General features: G+C 39.7%; 1 protein-coding gene across 2 annotated transcripts in view; it reads right to left on the bottom strand.

Annotated features, from left to right (window-relative positions):
* The window catches only part of GALNT18 (polypeptide N-acetylgalactosaminyltransferase 18), a 334,135-nt gene that overhangs the window by 4,719 nt on the left and 310,997 nt on the right, over positions 1-18,419 (bottom strand). For both annotated transcript variants that reach the window (XM_081840990.1, XM_081840989.1), the window contains exon 10: positions 7,076-7,240. In XM_081840990.1, coding sequence (XP_081697116.1) covers positions 7,076-7,240 — 165 coding nt within the window. The remainder of the gene's footprint in view (positions 1-7,075; positions 7,241-18,419) is intronic.

Below are 18,419 nucleotides of genomic sequence, written 5' to 3'. Positions count from 1 at the left end.
CATTAACATCAACTCTTGCAATCTATTTCCCTTATAATGGGAATGCTAGAGTGGATAACCATTTATATTATTTTTGTGGTACTTAACAACTATTTTATATATGAACATCTAATACTTTTTTTAATTAAGACATTTTAATAAAGACAATTTAAATCCGGCTGGAAGACAATGGCATATAGCAATGGAAATTAAATACTGAGGGAAAGTTAATAATGCAAGCCCAACTGAGTTTAATAGGGCTGAACTGGATTAAGAACTGGGCTTATCTATTGTTTATTACGCATTCATTCTGAACTATTTGCATGGAGGTTATTCAACACCTGCTGTTTACTGAACATTTATCCTGCTTTGTTTGGGTGGATTTTCTGTCAACCAATTGCTATCCCACACTTTCTAGTGCATTTTCCAGTCATTTTCTTTAATACAAAAAGTTTGCTTGCTTTTTTTAAATGGGTTTGTTCTGCAGGAGTATCAGAGAGCACTTTAATCCACTAAATTTCTTGGCATGCAATTGATTCTCTCCTGTACATAAGAACATAAAAAGAGCCTGCTGGATCAGACCAATGACCTACATTGTTCAGCATCCTGTTCTCAGCAGACAACCGGAGGCCTGTGCACGCAGGATTTGAGAGCAAAAGCACTTTCCCCTGTGATTTCCAGAAACTAGTGTTCAGAAACATTACTGCTTCCCACTGCAGAGACAGAGCATACCCTGCGTGACTAGTAGCATTTGACAGTCCTGTCTTTCATGAATTTGTCTACAGTGGTACCTCTGGTTAAGAACTTAATTCGTTCTGGAGGTCTGTTCTTAACCTGAAACTGTTCTTAACCTGAAGCACCACTTTAGCTAATGGGGCCTCCTGCTGCGCCGCTGGAGCATGATTTCTGTTCTCATCCTGAAGCAAAGTTCTTAACCTGAGGTACTATTTCTGGGTTAGCGGAGTCTGTAACCTGGAGCGTATGTAACCCGAGCTCCAGCGGCACGACGGCAGCAGGAGGCCCCATTAGCTAAAGTGGTGCTTCAGGTTAAGAACGGACCTCCGGAACGAATTAAGTACTTAACCCGAGGTACCACTGTATTTTAGATGCACTCATAAAATATTGAGAGAGCTGCTAAATAAAAAGCATCAGGGAGAAGGTAATGCTGCTGCTGTACTTATTGCTCTCCCAAGGTTTAAAAGAAAGTTTAATGCCACTCCTCTCTCCCAGTTAACTTTTTCATCATGAAAACACTCATTTCTATAATCAAACAAGAATCCCAGAACATACAATTCCAGCCTGCAAGAGGATCTGCAGTAGTAGTGATACTTTCAGCAAAGCAAAACAAGATAGCAACTGCCATCTTCTTAAAGATGATCATCCCAAAACACTGCACCAGCAAATCTATCCCTGCATAAAGTAAATCAAAAGTAGAGTGGCATTTCAGTCCTTTTCACACAGCTGGAAACTATGTGGCATAGAAGATTTCTGCACTGCAGGGAGGTGGACTAGATGACCCTTGTGGTCCTTCCAACTCCTCAATTCTTTGAACATGTGGAGGAGCAACAGGACTGTGTTAGCTGCTGTCCGCAGTTCCATTTTCCCTGTGTTCATGGGCTCTTCAGTGGCCTTCCCTGACTTGGTGCCCTCCAGAGGTTTTGGATTACAACACCCATAATCCCTGACCCCTGCCTCTGCTGGCAGGCACTGATGGACGTTGTAGTCAAAAACGTCTCAAAAACACCAGGCTGTGGGAAGCTGGCATTGAGCTTTTTCTGCATGGAAGCTCTCTACATGAATGGGGATCTTTCTTTGTTGTAGGCCAGTGGACACATGGAGATCAGGATGGAGACAGTGGTCACAATCTTGCTTCCCTCCAATGTACTCAGTCTACATGGTTTCCACGTGTGGATATGGCCGTTGTAAAGTTGGCCAAAGCTGCAGAATTCAGCTGGAAGCTGGACAATAAAACATGAGCCTTAATTGTTTCTAGTTTTCAGTTTATCCTTTTTCTAACAGCCCCTTCTCCATCCAAAGAAAAACAATCCAAATCTTGAACAAACAAGACAAAAAGCAACAGCAAAGAAGTCAAGTGGAAAAGATGGTAAACATCACTTGGAAAATACTGAACGCAAGCCTCCTTCTTTTACTCTCTCTTTTCAGCATCCCAGTGTTTTTATTGTATTGTTAAACTAAGGAGAGTAGTGCACTATTTCAGCCTGACAGGCCATTTCTGGGGAACAATTATGAACCACAGCAAAAGATGGTGAAACGTGTTAAATTATTTAGGAGGAGTGTACCATTTGCCTGGTTACTTAGCAGCTGTATCATGTTACCACAACATCAATTTTGCTTTGTTCTTCTGCTGAGTTTAGTTAACATTTAGACCACTCAATGTGGTGCATCCCAACAGGGCATAATTATACATTGACAGAAATGTTAAGTAGAGGCATCAGCAATACTTCTTTGGACCTCAGAACCATATACCTTCTAACAGGTGTCACTGGGCATCTAAAAGGATGTATGCTGGAAAAGTAAAGTGCTCAACTGAAGGATTTTAATGTGTCATGAACAAAACTGAGGGGGGGGGATGTTACCTTAGTAACCATTTTTGTTTTTCGGTTGGGTGGTGTGTTGAAAATGGGTAGAAATGTTTACCCAACTAAGAATAAAGCCAGCATTTCCCATAAGCTCCTTCATTTGCCATAGAGCAAATTGTACATAAGAGCATGTGGTTGACTATATAGGTTGTGATTTCATCCTGTTTTCTGAGATCCCTGATGTGACTGTTCCCAGAAAGAAGTCTCATTAAAAATAGTCTCAAAGCACACATGGAGAAGCAATTTCAACAAACAGGCTTGAAAACAAGTACATTCACATAATTTAGGGAGGCTGGTATATGTTTTCTCCAATGAAAACACAATTTCCCCTCTCCCCAATTTAAATGAAATTGAATTGTTGGGGTGTGCTGAGACTTTAGCTGCCTGAATAAACTGGACACAGATACATAAATTAGAGTTAAGTAATTCACATTTTACTAACCTTTTAGATTTGAGATTGAAAATAAGCATGCAGATTAGGGTGATAAAAATTCCTCACTCCCAAGGATGCTCAGCTGTCATGAGGTTGTCTGTAGACTTCCAGTAACAGAAGCATTTTGCCTCTGAATATCAGTTGCTATTGCACAAATATGTATCCTACTTGTGGCTTCCACAAGCTGGCCACTGGTTAGCCACTGTGAGAAAAGAAAGCTTGGCTAGGTGCAATAAGACTTTTCAAAGTTATAAGAGAAATAAATAACGGCTTTTATGGGTGGAGGAGTGAAAAACAAACAGCAAAAGCCTCTGAGCCTGGGACATGTTGTTCTCAAGACCATACATTAATTTGGCCCAAGACACTCCCTAGAGGAAGGGGTGGAGGAGGGAAAAATATCACACTATGTGTTATCTTGTTTTCTGTAAACTATGTTTTTCATTGATGGATAAATCATCTGCCTTCAGTAGCCATTCTTGAATTGTTGGGGTGTGTTGAGACTTTAAACTCCTTAAACATATTTCTTTGGGCAACCAGAACAGCTTGTGATATAAATGCCCTGTGTCCTTCCTTGCCTTGAGGGCCCATATAATCTGTATACAGCCTTATATCAGAGTGCTGGAATGTGAAAGCTAGTACAGCACTTAGAACAGTGTTATAATTTTGAATAAAATGCTTATCAAAATGCACTGTACGCAGTTCTCAATTCTGTTTCTCAAGCATTTTACATGGGAATTGTTCTACATATATCAAATGTCCAAGACTGCTGCCAAAGAATACCTTTCAGTCTCTGGATGTATTTATGCACTTGCTGGCACTAGAGGACAAAAAGCCATTTTCGAATTCTGTCTACATCCTAGTCATCACAGGTTCTTCACTTGACATACAAATGAAACAAAGAACCAATGTAAGGCCACTGGAAATGAGCACCTACCAAGGGGGAGGGTAGCTCTAATGCCCTTACTGCCTGGAATACACACGTGGCAAAAGCAGTCAGGTAACAACTAGGTTGTCTCAGCTGGTCAGTGGGCAAGCACTTCCACGATGCTGAATTTAACTTCCCCTGACTCAACAGATGTCTTATGTTGCTATAAGAACATAAAAAGGATCCTGCTGATCAAGCCAAAGGCCCATATAACCTAGCATTCTGTTCTCACAGCAGCTAATTGGATGCCTATGGGAAGCCCACAAGCAGGTTCTGACTCTAAGAGGACTCTCCCTGCTTGTGATTCCCAGCAACTGGTATTCAGAGGCCTACTGCCTCTGGCAGTGGAGGTAGACATAAAGTTCTTCAGGCTACATTCTCTCTTGATTGCTGCTTATGCACAACCTCTTTCAACCCGATACTACCACACTTGAAAATGGCCTAAGAACATGCTTTCAATATTGGCAGTCATGGTTTGGGAGTGCATGGATTACAATACACTCAATTTATACACACACACACACACACACACACACACACACTCACACTCATACCTTGGTTCTCAAATGCCTTGTGACTTGAACGTTTTGGCTGCTGAAAGCTGCAAACCCGGAAGTGAGTGTTCCAGTTTGCGAACTTTTCTTGGAAGCCGAACGTCCGGCGTGGTTTCCGATTGAGTGCAGGAAGCTCCTGCAGCCAACTGGAAGCTACACCTTGGTTTTCGAACATTTTTGGAAGTTGAACAGACTTCCAGAATGGATTCCATTCAAGAACTAAGGTACGACTGTATATATAGAGAGAGACGGGGGGGGGGGGGGTAAAGGACCCCTGGAAATGCAATGCTGTTGCCATTTAAACTGTTAAATACCGTATTTTTCGCTCTATAAGACACACCAAACCACAAGACGCACCTAGTTTTTGGAGGAGGAAAACAAGAAAAAAATATATCTCAGAAAAATAATAATATTAGAAGCAAGAACAGCAAGAGGGATCGCTGCGCAGTGAAAGCAGCAATCCCTCTTGTTGTTCTGGCTTCTGGGATAGCTGCGCAGCCTGCATTCGCTCCATACAACTCACACACATTTCCCCTTTTTAGGAGGGGAAAAGTGAGTCTTATAGAGCAATAAATACAGTAATTGTTTCCAAGGAATTTGTTTCAGCGGAAACTAATCTACAGTGGTACCCCTGGTTACGTACTTAATTCGTTCCGGAGGTCCGTTCTCAACCTGAAACTGTTCTTAATCTGAGGCACCACTTTAGCTAATGGGGCCTCCCGCTGCCGCCGCCGCCGCACGATTTCTGTTCTCATCCTGAAACAAAGTTCTTAACCCGAGGTACTATTTCTGGGTTAGCAGAGTCTGTAACCTGAAGCGTATGTAACCTGAAATGTATGTAACCAGAGGTACCACTAGCTATATTTACACCCACATGGCTTTGGGTTGATACAGGTGGAGAGTTTGGGAGAGTGCGTGTGCAGCTCTGTTTTTAGGACCTAGTTTATAATGCAACTTTTTTTGTTTTTTAAAAAATATATTCTTACAATACATGCAATAACAAGACTGCAACACATCTCCTTTGGCCTTCCCTCCAAATGCTGTGTTAGGGCTTGTTTCACAGACCTTTTCCAGCTATCTTGGAACCTAGTACCACTAGATCTTCACTACCTAAATGACTCCGTAATGGTAGTCAAAAGCTTCCCAGGTGATTAGGCCTTTATATGTGCTTTCCAAATGCTAGGATAAGAAGCTGAATTTAACAATAATGAATAGCATGGAAAGGGAAACTAGGATTTGGAAGGCCACTGAAAGTTGTTTGAAGCTTTGTTACTGTTGTTGGCTTGAGCTTTAACTCCACTGGAAAGTTTGGTGTAGCAGGATATTTAAAGCCCTCTGTTTTCATACAGGGACTCAAAACAATTTACTTCACTGTGATTTCACGTAGGCCATAAGGACTACTCTCAAGTTTATAGTTTCATTCAGGATGGCAGCACTGCCTTACCCTGTGCATTTTCACAATGTTGTAAATGTTAAAATATGATTAGTTTTCTCAGAGAGGCATACTCGTTTTGCTAGATGAAATGGAAGCAAGTACAATACAATGTGCAAACATCTCTCGGAGTCCTTGATTACTCTCATTAGTTTCCTTGTAGCTTACAGCATGCAAACCTACTTTGCATCACATTATGTGTTCTGAAACAACAACACTTTAATCACACTGGGTATTAGCAAAACAATCCTTTCTGAACAGCATGCCTTTAATTATTCCTTTGCCTCTTATCATCAGGAGACAAAGAAAGGAGCTTCATCTTCCCTTCTTCAGAGCTTTGTCTGTGGGTGTTAGGAGGAGTGTTTTCTGACATCTATTTTAACTTGCAGTGTTATTTCATGGACACCACCACTTGTAAAGATGGTGACAAGCATTCAAAAGGGATGCCACTATGCATATCCATACACAAATTTGACCTCCTTCCCAGTTATCCAGTCTTCTCTCTGATGTCTCCCTAAGTTTTCTATAGGTTGGGATCTTTTTTGGTTTGGAGGGGCAGAGCATTCCCTCATGGAAACCAAAAACGGAGAACCTCATTTCTACTGGCCAAATATGACTGTTGAGCCCTCTCTATTCAACCCTTGGGACTGTTCCCAGGTTGCTCCCTCACCAGCCCTGATCCATGACCTCCTGAAATGCATTTGTTTTGCTGGAATATGTCCTTGAACTGTGATAGTGTCTCTTGCTTTTCTGGATGGAAGAGGAAAAGATGTTTTGGGGAGGTTATGTAGAAACCTCTGGCTTCCATGTGACTAGAATGAAGCTTATTATACAAAGTTATGATACATTTATCTGGCCCCACCCACTTTTTTATCTGGCCCCACCCACTTTTAATCTGACCCCACCCACTACTGGCAAGCTGTCCATGAGGGAATGCATACCTTGCTATGAAAATGGTACCCTATCCCTGGTTTAAGCCTTCATACCTGCAGTCTGAAGTAACACCGTCCAGAGGCAGAAGCTTCCCATCTCATCTACCATTTCCTTTTCAAAGTAACACAGCCATTTCTTATTTGCAGAGCTGAGAAGTCATTCATAATTCAGTGAAAACTGCAAACTCGTGTTTTGTTTTGAAATAAAAATAAAATTCACCTGAGTAAATTGCCAGTAAAGCTTCATCCTTTTGGCTTTGGCGTAACTGCATTCAATTAGTCGGGGTCTGCTGTTCACATCTACCAGGCATCTGTTGTCATCATCATCAATAGTAGGACTCAGAACACCCACGTGGAACTGCTGGTTACCTGTGTAATAGACGTTCTGCAATGAGAAAACAGAACACATTCAGGGCTTTGAAGACGCAGGCAACATTTCTATCAGAAACCAATGGCAAGAATTAATGCATGGACCTGAACTGAATCTCACACCACGCTTCAGCAACCAAAAGTCCTTTTTTTCTAGTAAGAAGCAGTGTGATATTTTAAAGTTTTCAAAATATCATTTGAGGAGTTATCAAAGAGGGGTGAGAGAAGGCAGATCAAGCTACCTGCTTGGTAGGACAATATAGTTCATGCACACTGTGGTAAGTTACCTAGGTATTACCATCTGTATTCTTCATCTTAATTTAATATATGTAGTGCAGGATTTTACAGGTTAACAAACAATAAAAGCAAGCAAGATACAATGGATAGAGCATAACTCAATGCACAGCATGAATTTAACAGAAAAGTTTAAGAGACTTGATGCTTCACCTGGTGTTGAAAATACCATAAAGAAGGTAGTTGGTGGGCCTTTCTGGAGAAGCTATTCCATAGTAGATGTGCTACTACCAAAAATACCCTCTTCTTGTTAGCTACCCACTGAACTTCACTGTCTTAATTGGAAAGCAAGAGCTAGAACATCTATCTTTTTGTGTTTTGTACAGAGCATAAGTTTTTAGATATCATCTATTTAATGGTGTTGAGGGGGGGCGGTCTGGAGAATATTTTCGGACAAGATAGACCTATACAAAAGGGATGTGCTCCACTTGAATCAGGACAGAATAACAGAATTGTCTAGAAATAGACCACTTGTGCTTACTATCAAAAAGGTGCCAGATCGGTTTTGTAATCATTCAGATGGGGGAGGAAAGTCCTAGGTACTGAGAATGCAGGTGCACAATTCAGAGGAGCCAAGGCACCATAGGTAAAACATTTGGTGAGAGGCACTGTGTATATGTGTGTATATTCTGTAATGTATACACACAAGCCAAATTGTTGAATCTGGAGTACTTGAATTTTAGAGTGCTAAATTGACTAAAGCAATTGCACCAGAACGATACAAAATACAGAATGGAGGCTGACATTTGCTCTAGAAACACAGTGATGTGAAATGACCTGGCCTTGGATTCACTTCATGCCATATATGATCTTCAAGACTGGTTGATACTTGTTGACACTATTAACAAAAAGGAGACCTTGAATCTCTTGGTGAAAGTCTTTTACGTGGCTCTGAGAAGTCTCTGTTGTCATTGAGACAGATAATATGTTCTTCTGCTCTGACTCAACTGACATCTCACTCTGGATCTCAACAGATGGCACTCCTGGCACCTTCATACCACAGAGACTGCTAACAATCACACTTGTCTCTTTCTTTCAAAGGCACAAGTTGTCTAACTAGATCAGGCTTCAAGAAGCATCCAAGCATGTGGGCAGTGCCGAAGATAACGATTGTGTGATCTTATTGTTGCTCCACCATTAAATGTTAATCACTGAAAATGGATGATGTGTGAGTCTTCACACGCCATATGGATTTGTGTTTTAGAAAAGTTTGAGGGAAATGCCTTCTCGTGGGTCTTGATAGCACTTCTTGGTATCTGTTTATTATTGATGCTGTGTATAATTGACATCATATTTGTACATGCAACAGTGAGTACTTTGTCGTAAAATATTAAGCACAAAGGAGGAGGAAGAAAGAGCACACATAAAATAGTTGAGGGCTCTGCAGATCAGGACAGGGATTTGTGTTTACTGCAGCAAATTCTTGGAGTAGATATGGAGTAAATGGCAGCATATAAAAGGTGAGTAGGGTATTAGGACAGATTAATACAGAAGTTAATTTCAGATCAGAAGGAGCTGTAAAAAGCTCATTTCTATCATTCATTCATGCTGCTTTTGCAGATAATTGTGATTATTTGGGTTCATATGACTTCATCTATGGTCTCTCTTATACTTCCTCCATATCAAAAATATTTGCAAGCTCTTGTCAACAACCTAATAAAGAATGATAGAAGTGAGCTTTTTACAGCTCCTTCTGATCTGTAATTAACTTCTGTATTATCTGTCCTAATACCCTACTCACATTTTATATGCTGCCGTTTACTCCATATCTACTCCAAGAATTTGTGATGTGCTGATATAAATGGAGGGTGGCTTTTTTTTTTATCAAGACAAGATTAATAAAGATTATTTTTTAAAAAAGTAGTAGGTTAAAATATGTATGCAAGCAGAGCAGTTACAGTGCCCTGGTAAAGTTTTTAGACAGATTATTGAATGCTCAAGTGTGTAAAGCAGATACTTTTGCAGAGAAAGAGAGGACTGAATGATTTGGAGATTAAACAAGAAGAAGAAATCAGATTCCTTTTTATGGCTTGCTTATTCATTATAGAGGAAGGAAAGGGAAGGGAAGGAAAAATACCAGCAGAAGCTTTGGGCTGTTACGTATTAGTATTTGTTATTTCACCACTAACAAGATAAAACAAATAGATTCTGACTGTATTTCTACATCCAGTTAAATCATTTGGTTTGGGGCTAAGGGTTATATTCGGCTAAGTCATACACAGAGTAGCACCACTGAAATAAATGATTTAGTTAGATACAACCCTAAATGTACTTAAATTCATGCTAGCTTGTGGTTTGCATGACACAAAACTCTTCTGGGACACAATAGATTCCATTCAACAAATGCACAATTGTACTGTAGTAAATCGGAAGTCGAACAGAATCCATTCCGGAAGTCCGTTTGACTTCCAAAATGTTTGACTTCCAAAGCGTGGCTTCTGATTGGCTGCAGGAAGCTCCTGCAGCCAATCAGAAGTCATGGAAGCCCCGTTGGACGTTTGGTTTCCAAAAGAACATTCAAAAACTGGAAAACCCACTTCCTGTTTTCGATCGTTCGGGAGCCAAGGTACTATAGGTTCACTAACCACATTTTAAAATTTTAGCTCCCCAATTCAGAAATCTCCTTATAAACATGTGCATGGAGGTTCTCACCGCCATGGACTTGTCCAATAATTCATTTGCTGAGTATTTATAAAGTGCTTCTCCCCCAGATCTTTCAAGTCATTTATCTAAGGCTATTAAATAAACACATGTTACACTTTTCCCAGTTTATTGTTCATTTGCTTAACGACTACTTATCTAGCCTAGCTAGATTAACCGCCCTGAGACCCCAAGGTATAGGGCAGTATATAAACTCAATAAATAAATAAATAACTCTGAAAGAAACATGAAGGAATGCACACCCAGTGGGGTTGCCTCGACTGCCCCTTCACATGATAGCTTACATGGTTTCATAACACCTGAATAGGGCTTAAATTAACCCTAAATGTGAAGTTATGTTTCACTTTCTTATCACCTCACCCCAAGTTTTAAGGTTAGGATAGAAATAAAGTGTGCCAGTTTTAATGACCGATCAAATATATGAATTACTGAATTACTAATTTATATCAAATATTAAAAACAACATACACATCTAAAAAGCAAACTCGTTTTCACACTGATATTGCAGCTTGATCCAAGCCAAGTTCACTTGAAAGTCCATTTGTTCCCATTGGCCCAAGTCTTATTGGCCTTTCATTTAATCGCCCCTGATTGCAGAGGCACACAGCCAAACTAGACGCAACATTAATTGCATGGAAGCAATTAACCAGCACAGCTTTAAAATTTAAATAGCTGCCACCAGTGGGGGACAATTCAACAGAACTGTGACATGCAAACATTTGATTGATTGCATCTACACCTTACCTTTTCTTCCAAGGAGCTCAAGGTGGCGTACCTACCATAGTACTCCCCCCTCCTCATTTAATCCCCCCAACCACCTTGTGAGCTAGGTTAGACTGTCTTGAGATCCTTAGCATGCAAGCAATGGTGACTGCTGAGCTTCCTAAAATAGATTAATAACTGTACTTTCTCAGCCATCCCCACATTTCTTAAGCACATCATCCTAGGTAAGATACAGAATTTCTGCCCAGGGAAACAGCATCTTCTTCAAAGGGGAAATCTTGACTCCAGTAATGCTAACAATAAAATGTTGCCAAGCTATCATGGGACGAACATTTGACACGAAGTTAATAACAAACTTTGAAAACCCGCTGTAAGTGATAAAGACTTCACTTGATGAAGTATGCTCCCATCACTGTAAATTATTCATTGAGGCCTGGTCTATCGTGTAGCAAAAAGTTACAGCAAGTTGTCCAACTTAACACAAGATGATTATCTGAAAGATAAATTGCCAGCTCCCTGGTGAAAGCTTAATGCAATATACACCAATTTCCCAGCCTGAAAGCTATTCCTGATCCTTATGGCAGCTTTTCCAAGTGAAAACACACAGGAGAATGGTGTGCTGTTGCGCATTTGAAATGAGTGGATTCAGGAATTGCAGTTTACTTTCTAGCAGGTAACTTTTCCCCTTTGGAATGATAAAACTGTCAGCCTTGCAGTGACATTGCTTTTTATAGTCCTAGTGCAACACTCTTATCATTTTCTCTGCCTTTTTAGGGCATGAACCGATGATTATTTGGATCATTTGTAATTTGAGATTTAAGAAGGCATTGTTTGCCATTTTGCCCTGCATTCGTCACTGGTTTGTTCCATGGCAGTTTACACCAAAAACTAGGTTATATGCCTTGCTGTGGAAAAGACATATGTAACTTGCGTAATTTACATAATTAATTACATAAATTACATATAATGTGCACGTTACATTGTCCTTATGTTATTCCATCCCATTCATTTCGATTTAAAGTGAACACAATCCAAATGGAGGAAAAATTAATCTTGTATCGTTTGTGGACTGAAAGAAATAGTAGTGAGGACTGATTGTATTTGCTGGATTGATTTCAATTCCTGATACAGGATGAATTAGCAAACATCAGCAATTTCTGCTCCCATTTCCATCAGAACTCTCTGACATCCATGTTTGTTGTACACATCTATGGAAACTGATCACAAGGAATTAAGGCTTTGTTAAAAGTGCACATACTCATCCCCCCCACCCTTTCAAACTTGCAGTCACATAACACCTTTCCCCCCCTTCATTTCCAAAAATGTTTGGATTTTATTGTCTTTTACCTGATTTTTGCTCAGCCTAGACTGAAGCCCTGAAATCTCTCCTTGCAAGGAGTACTGAGGCTGGTAGTAGATTTTACATTGAGGACTGAAGCAACCCAGAAACACAGATCTCAAAGTAAAATCTCATGAAAGGTAAAGCATGACTTATATTGTCATTTATAGAAAGAAGTGGAAATGCATTGAAGCACAAAAATGAAGCACCTGGTACAAAACAAAATCACAATAAAAATATTTGAGATTTAAATAGCAGTGGTACTTAAATGATCAACGTGAGACTCCTAAATATACTTATTTGGAAATAAATGTCATTTAAATCAATGGGATTTATTTCTGAAATGTTAAAATTGGAGTGTTCAGATCTTTATAATTCCTTCTCTTTATTGAACAAATACTTCTGAATTATTTTCTATTGATCTTTTTGTAATGAAAAACTATACCCTGAGACATCAAACACAGACACACTCCAGTCAACATCAGATATTTCAGAACTAATGATTTCTACTGCATAATTAAAGTACTTTCTTAACTCTATGCAGTTTAAATCAGTATGTTTTAAGATGCTTAGCTTTTGCTGGAGCTTTTGAGTTTTTCTAAAGGGCAAATACAAATATGCAAGAGTAAAATGGCTGGTAAAAATCTTTTTTTAAATCCTACTTTTCTTTCTTGTCACTTCCTTTGTCCTTTTAGAAATTGTTTTGGGGTTATAAATGGAATATGCTTTGCTTACTTTTCTAAAACACTGTATGCACTTGACAAAGCCTTTATAGAGGGATAAAATTATTGCTTAGTTTGTGAGTGAAAATATCTCTGCTTTTTCCACCATTGTGAGGTACCAGCATTCAAACAACAAAAAGCTTTTTTTTTTTTTGCCAGTTGTCAGGATTCATACAAAAGAGACTCTTGCTTTCTAAGTATCCCAAGCCCACTGCTATGAATGCAGAAGCGCAGATTGTAACTTGAACCCTCTAGCAATTGAATTTCTTCCTTAGGGGCAAAAACTAGACCTACTGTTTTCACAAATCTCTGGCTTTGTCTTAAGCTTTTAGTACACAACTGAAAAAACACCGAGGATCAAGTGTAAGGGCCCCAAAGCCAGTACAGTGGTATAATCTCTGCATTATACCAGCACTAACTCTATGCTCTCATGTTACTATCTTAAGAAATACAAATACATATTGCCTTAATTCCTTAGAGTATAAACAAGTTGTATATTTATATTTATCCAAGAACATAAATAATGATATCGTACTGCCTTATTTCTTATAAATCTTTGGTGCTACTGCATTCTACATACAACAGGGCTGCTCTAGAGTCACACAGGATCCTATCCATCTCCTATTCACAATGACTTTGGAGAGAACAGTGTAATCCTCAGCCAAACTCAGGAAAATAATAAAAAGTAGTGGTGGCCTGTCCCATTTCACCACCTGAGGTGAAATGGGAAGGTGCTGCCCCTGTCCCCTCGGCCAAAGTCTCGCTTACCAGGGCGGTGCAGCAGTGGCTTCTGGTGAGAATCCATGAGCTGTTGCTGAACTCTCCCAAGGTCTTGTGCAGCTCTTGTGAGCTCTTGCTGGAAACCACGGTCACAACTTCTCCTCACTTCTCTGGTGGTGGGGAGGATGGAACAAGGTGGCTGCTTTATGAGTGGACCGGCCATGATAAAGGACTAGGGGTGCCACTTGGTAAGACCCTTTTTTATTGGCTAGGGATGCCATGCTGCATGAGGTGCACCACCAAAGATAAAGGGATCAAAATAGCAATCTGTTGGAGCATAGTTCATTTTATAAATTCAACTGACAACTAATGCAGCCAAAATGGTGCTTGGCCCAGACATTGAAGGTAGTTAATGTAGTCTGGAAATGCCCCAATGTGTGCAGAATCTTAATTCAGAACAGGAAACTCTTCTAGGTCCTTCTTAAATCTCTCCCATTTTTCAATTCCTACACACACTAAGGAATCTATCTATTTATCTCTCTATTCTATCTATCCATCTATTTACACACACAAACACACACTAGTCCAGTGAACATGTTTCATGCATGGTACATGCTTCATGTGTCTGTTTCATGACCACATCCATCAGTGTCTCTGGTATCTTAAACAATGGCATTCCAATGGGAGAAGCCTGCCTTGGACCCCCCCGACACACACTTGATTGTGAAGCCTGCCCTGTTTATGCCTCTCTTCAGCAGAACCTGAATTCTCCTCTCCATCACTACGCACCCCACATAAAGCCACTTGGTTTTTGTAAGCTCATGTCTGTCTGTCCAGAATGCATTCCTTGAGGGTACTTGGGGTGTTACGATCCACCAACATCTTTAAGAGCCAACTCATGTCTAATGAAAGGCTGTCGGTCTGATCATTCTAGAGATACCTGTGCAGAAAAGCCTGCATGTAAGTATTACCAACCGTTGTTATTTAATGGAGAGGAAGTTGAGACTTTGATTATAAAAGGCAGCAGCAGAGACATACTCTGATCTTAGCACTATGATCCCACTGTGCAAGACTGGAGACAAGCCTCTGCCTGCTGCTTTTTAAAATAGCAAACAGAGACTTGAACTCGAACTTTGACTCTCCAGACATTATAAGGATATTAGGTGACTGCTAGGTGGGTGGGTACAGTCTCTGAGCTAAAAATGTTTCCCACTCCTGATTTAGCATGCTGAGAATGAGCTAGCTGCGGTGATCTACACTTCTCCCACCTCTACTTCCTCTAGTGTGGCTACAGAGAGGAGCTGAAATTACGGTAACCATAGCATGTCATGTCATCCAAACATGACAAACTGTGTCTGATGTTATCAATTGATTGAAGCACAATGGCTTCGAATCATGTGTTATGAAGCTGGTTTGTTGCAATAAACCACAGTCAACATTACCCAGGGTTTAGGGTTCATGTAACACTAAACTGTGGCTAAGGAAAATTGAAAATGACAGCATCTGCACTCTTCCTTGCAACTGTGACAAAGGAGGAGAAAGGACAGGGGAGCATGCAGACCTGAGATTTACTGTGGCTTATTCTCATCACAGGAAACTATGGTATTACCATGATGTCCAAATGTAGCCTCTCTAAAAGTGGAAAAGACTAGAGCTAGTGAGTTATTTATTTATTTATTTAATAAATAAATATTGCCTATAGACCTCATACTTTCCTGCTCACCAGTTGAAAATAGCTAATGAACTAACAGTTCAAAGTTCCTGAAGTGTAACAATTACTTGAGATCTGGAACTAGTTTGCTCTATCTCCCCCTGGAGATTAGCTGCTTTGGCATTTCTAGCTGAATCAATTTACTAATTAATCTCACTTCATTGATTATCTTTTCCTGCAGGTGTTCTAATTAACATGTCAGGCAAAATCCAAGCTTCACATTTCAAGTCAACAATTTGAAATCTGACTGCTTTGAAACAATGTAAAATGCTAAAAAAAAAAACCACCACACAGCAAAACTCAAATAGAAGTAAGGAAAGGTGGACTTTAAAAAATAAAAACGAACTATTCCTGATAAATAATTACTAAAAAAAAGGGATCAAAAGAATCCTATAATTTATCTGTCTAATGTAGAGTCAGAGACACTAATCACGTTATATGAAGTCAAGTTTTCTCTATTTAGGGATGAAGCTTAATAAATATACACATTTAGGATTAAGAACAAAAAGGGAAGATGGGGACATGAGCTTCTGGGATACAGGAACAAGACTGGTGATTTTAACCCTATTTAAGATGGATAAATTTTATGAGAAATTGATTGAAAAAACTAATACCATTTTGCATCATCCTCTGCGCTCCCTATCCCCCAAAACCAGCAGGGGACAATGGGAAACTGTACAAGGAGACCTAGTTGCGCTCCCCGCAGATTGCGCATGACATGCATATGATGACGCCGGGCCCCCTCAATGTGGGGGGCAAGTTGGCACCCCTCATGTATCTTGAGTGGGCATGGGGCAAAGGTGCCATTTGCTGTTCTGCCTCCAGTGACAGCTTTCAGGTTACAGATCAGGGAAGCTCCAAAATGCAGCTCACACAAAGCAGTTATTTATTGTGAAGATTTCTCATCTTCATAAGCAGTTCTGAAAAGTGATTGACAGCAAGCAATATTTTTATAAGATGAAACCACTTGCTTCAAAGTAATAATAAAGATGTCACTCATGCCAATCCTTAGGTATTTACTCAGAAGTAAATTTCATTGATTTCAATGGAATTTGTTTTTGAGAAAATGTTTTCCATCTTGGTATATAAACTGCACTTCCAGCAGCAATATTAGTTTATTCCACTTACAACGCAGCCGTAAACACATTTGCTTGGAAGCCAGTCCTATTGATTTTAGGGGCACTTAGTTTCACATAAGTGTACTTAGGATTGAAGCAGAGTCATCTGCAAATTCAATGCCTTTTGAATTTAGCTCTCAAGAGATGCAATGCTGCTACAAACACTACACAGTTATAATGCATAGAAATAAAGACTTCATATTTTAGTAAGGCATGGAAAGTGAAGTAGAAAAAGCATAATAGTTGTAAGCCAGGATCTGTATCATGTTTTCCAAAAGCAATAAATAGCTTCTGTCCAACAAGTTTCTAAAACAAGCTTTACAAAAGCACCCAAAAGGTTTGTGAAGGCTTCCCTTAAACCCAGATATTTCTTTAATTAATTAATCAGTTGACATGCAAACAGTTCAATCATTTTTTAAAGAGGCAACTTTCTCCTCTGTCTTAAACATTTACATGAGACTGTGTTGCTAGATCCATCCCTGATGTCATGTGTGATGACATCCAAGGTTATGTTCCTTGGACATACATGTATTGGTTTGAATGTCTGCATAGGTCAAGCCTATGAGTAAAAGCAGCTTTTCCTAGTTAGGGGTCAGCACAAACCCACAGGTGTTCAGGAGTCATGGCTAGTGCCAAACAGGACATCAGAGGTAGGGTTACCAGCATGGTCCCACCACTCCATTTCCAAACAATAAAAAATGAATAAATAGGGTCCTGAATGTTATCTGAATACTTAGACGAAGGATGACCAATATAGTGCCTAACAGATGTTGGACCACACCTCCCATCAGCCCTAGTTAGCATGGTCAATGGCAAAGGATGATGGAAGTTTTCGTCCACAACATCTATAGGGCACTATATTGACTAACTCTGATTTAGAATATGCTGATTCCGCTCAACACTACTTGCCATCAATTTGTGAACATCTCAGCATTCACCATGACACACTCCATCTTTTGGTGTAGTACTTTGTTTATGCACTCTCACTGGAAGGCAGGTATCTGGATGAAGAAAGAATGAGGGCCAGTTGCTAGGAGGCAACCGGGCCAAAGCTTCCTTGTCCAATTCCAGCTGTACAATATTGACTGGCTGGGATAGACTGTAAACAGAGAGGCACAATCTACTGAAAGTAACACACTCTGGATTGGGAACTTCTGCATGATGGATGTTTTCAATCTGCAGTGCATTACTTTCAATGGCCTGCAAACATGTGTGGGGAAATGCATGAAAAGTAAAAGGAAGGGGTTTCTTTAAAAACAACAACTGGTGTACCTCAAAATGGCAAGTTTTGCAGCAAAAATCAAAACTCACAGAAATTCAGTGCCATAGTCAGAACACCCTGAGGAAGAATATGGCAGTTTGGTATTCAGACTTTTAATGAAACCTATGTACGTTATAAACAGTGGAACTGGTACAGACTGTGCCCATGAATAAACTATCAGGTCAACAAAGAAAATAAAAGCAAACCATGGAACAGACGACTCAGCTGTAGTATCCAGCTAGTTGACTCCCCACTCCCAAACCTAAGTCTCAAAAATTTCTTGTATAACAGTATGATAATGGACACCTTCTGTTTGAGCCTTTTTTTAAAAAAAAAAAGTGAAGAATTTATCCCAAGTTGAGTCTGTGTCATTGGTAAAATACCATATAAACGTACATTATTTCTAGGACATCACTTTGAATTGTGCAAAGCATTGATGCTCCTGTACACAAGTACTTAATAAATTGAACATGGGAGACAAATAAAGGAATATTTGGAGAATCAAACTAAGCTTTCAGGCACCATCAATAATTCCACTAAGCCGTTATAACTTGCAGCAGAAGCAAATTGGTATAAAATGTTAAGAGGTCTCTTACAAATCTGCTTGTTTCCAGATGAATCCCTGAAATAAAAACAAACTGCATTT

The sequence above is a fragment of the Podarcis erhardii genome, assembly GCF_964252035.2.
Source record: "Podarcis erhardii genome assembly, chromosome: 1".
NCBI lineage: Eukaryota > Metazoa > Chordata > Lepidosauria > Squamata > Lacertidae > Podarcis > Podarcis erhardii.
This window is presented reverse-complemented; position numbering and strand designations above follow the sequence as displayed.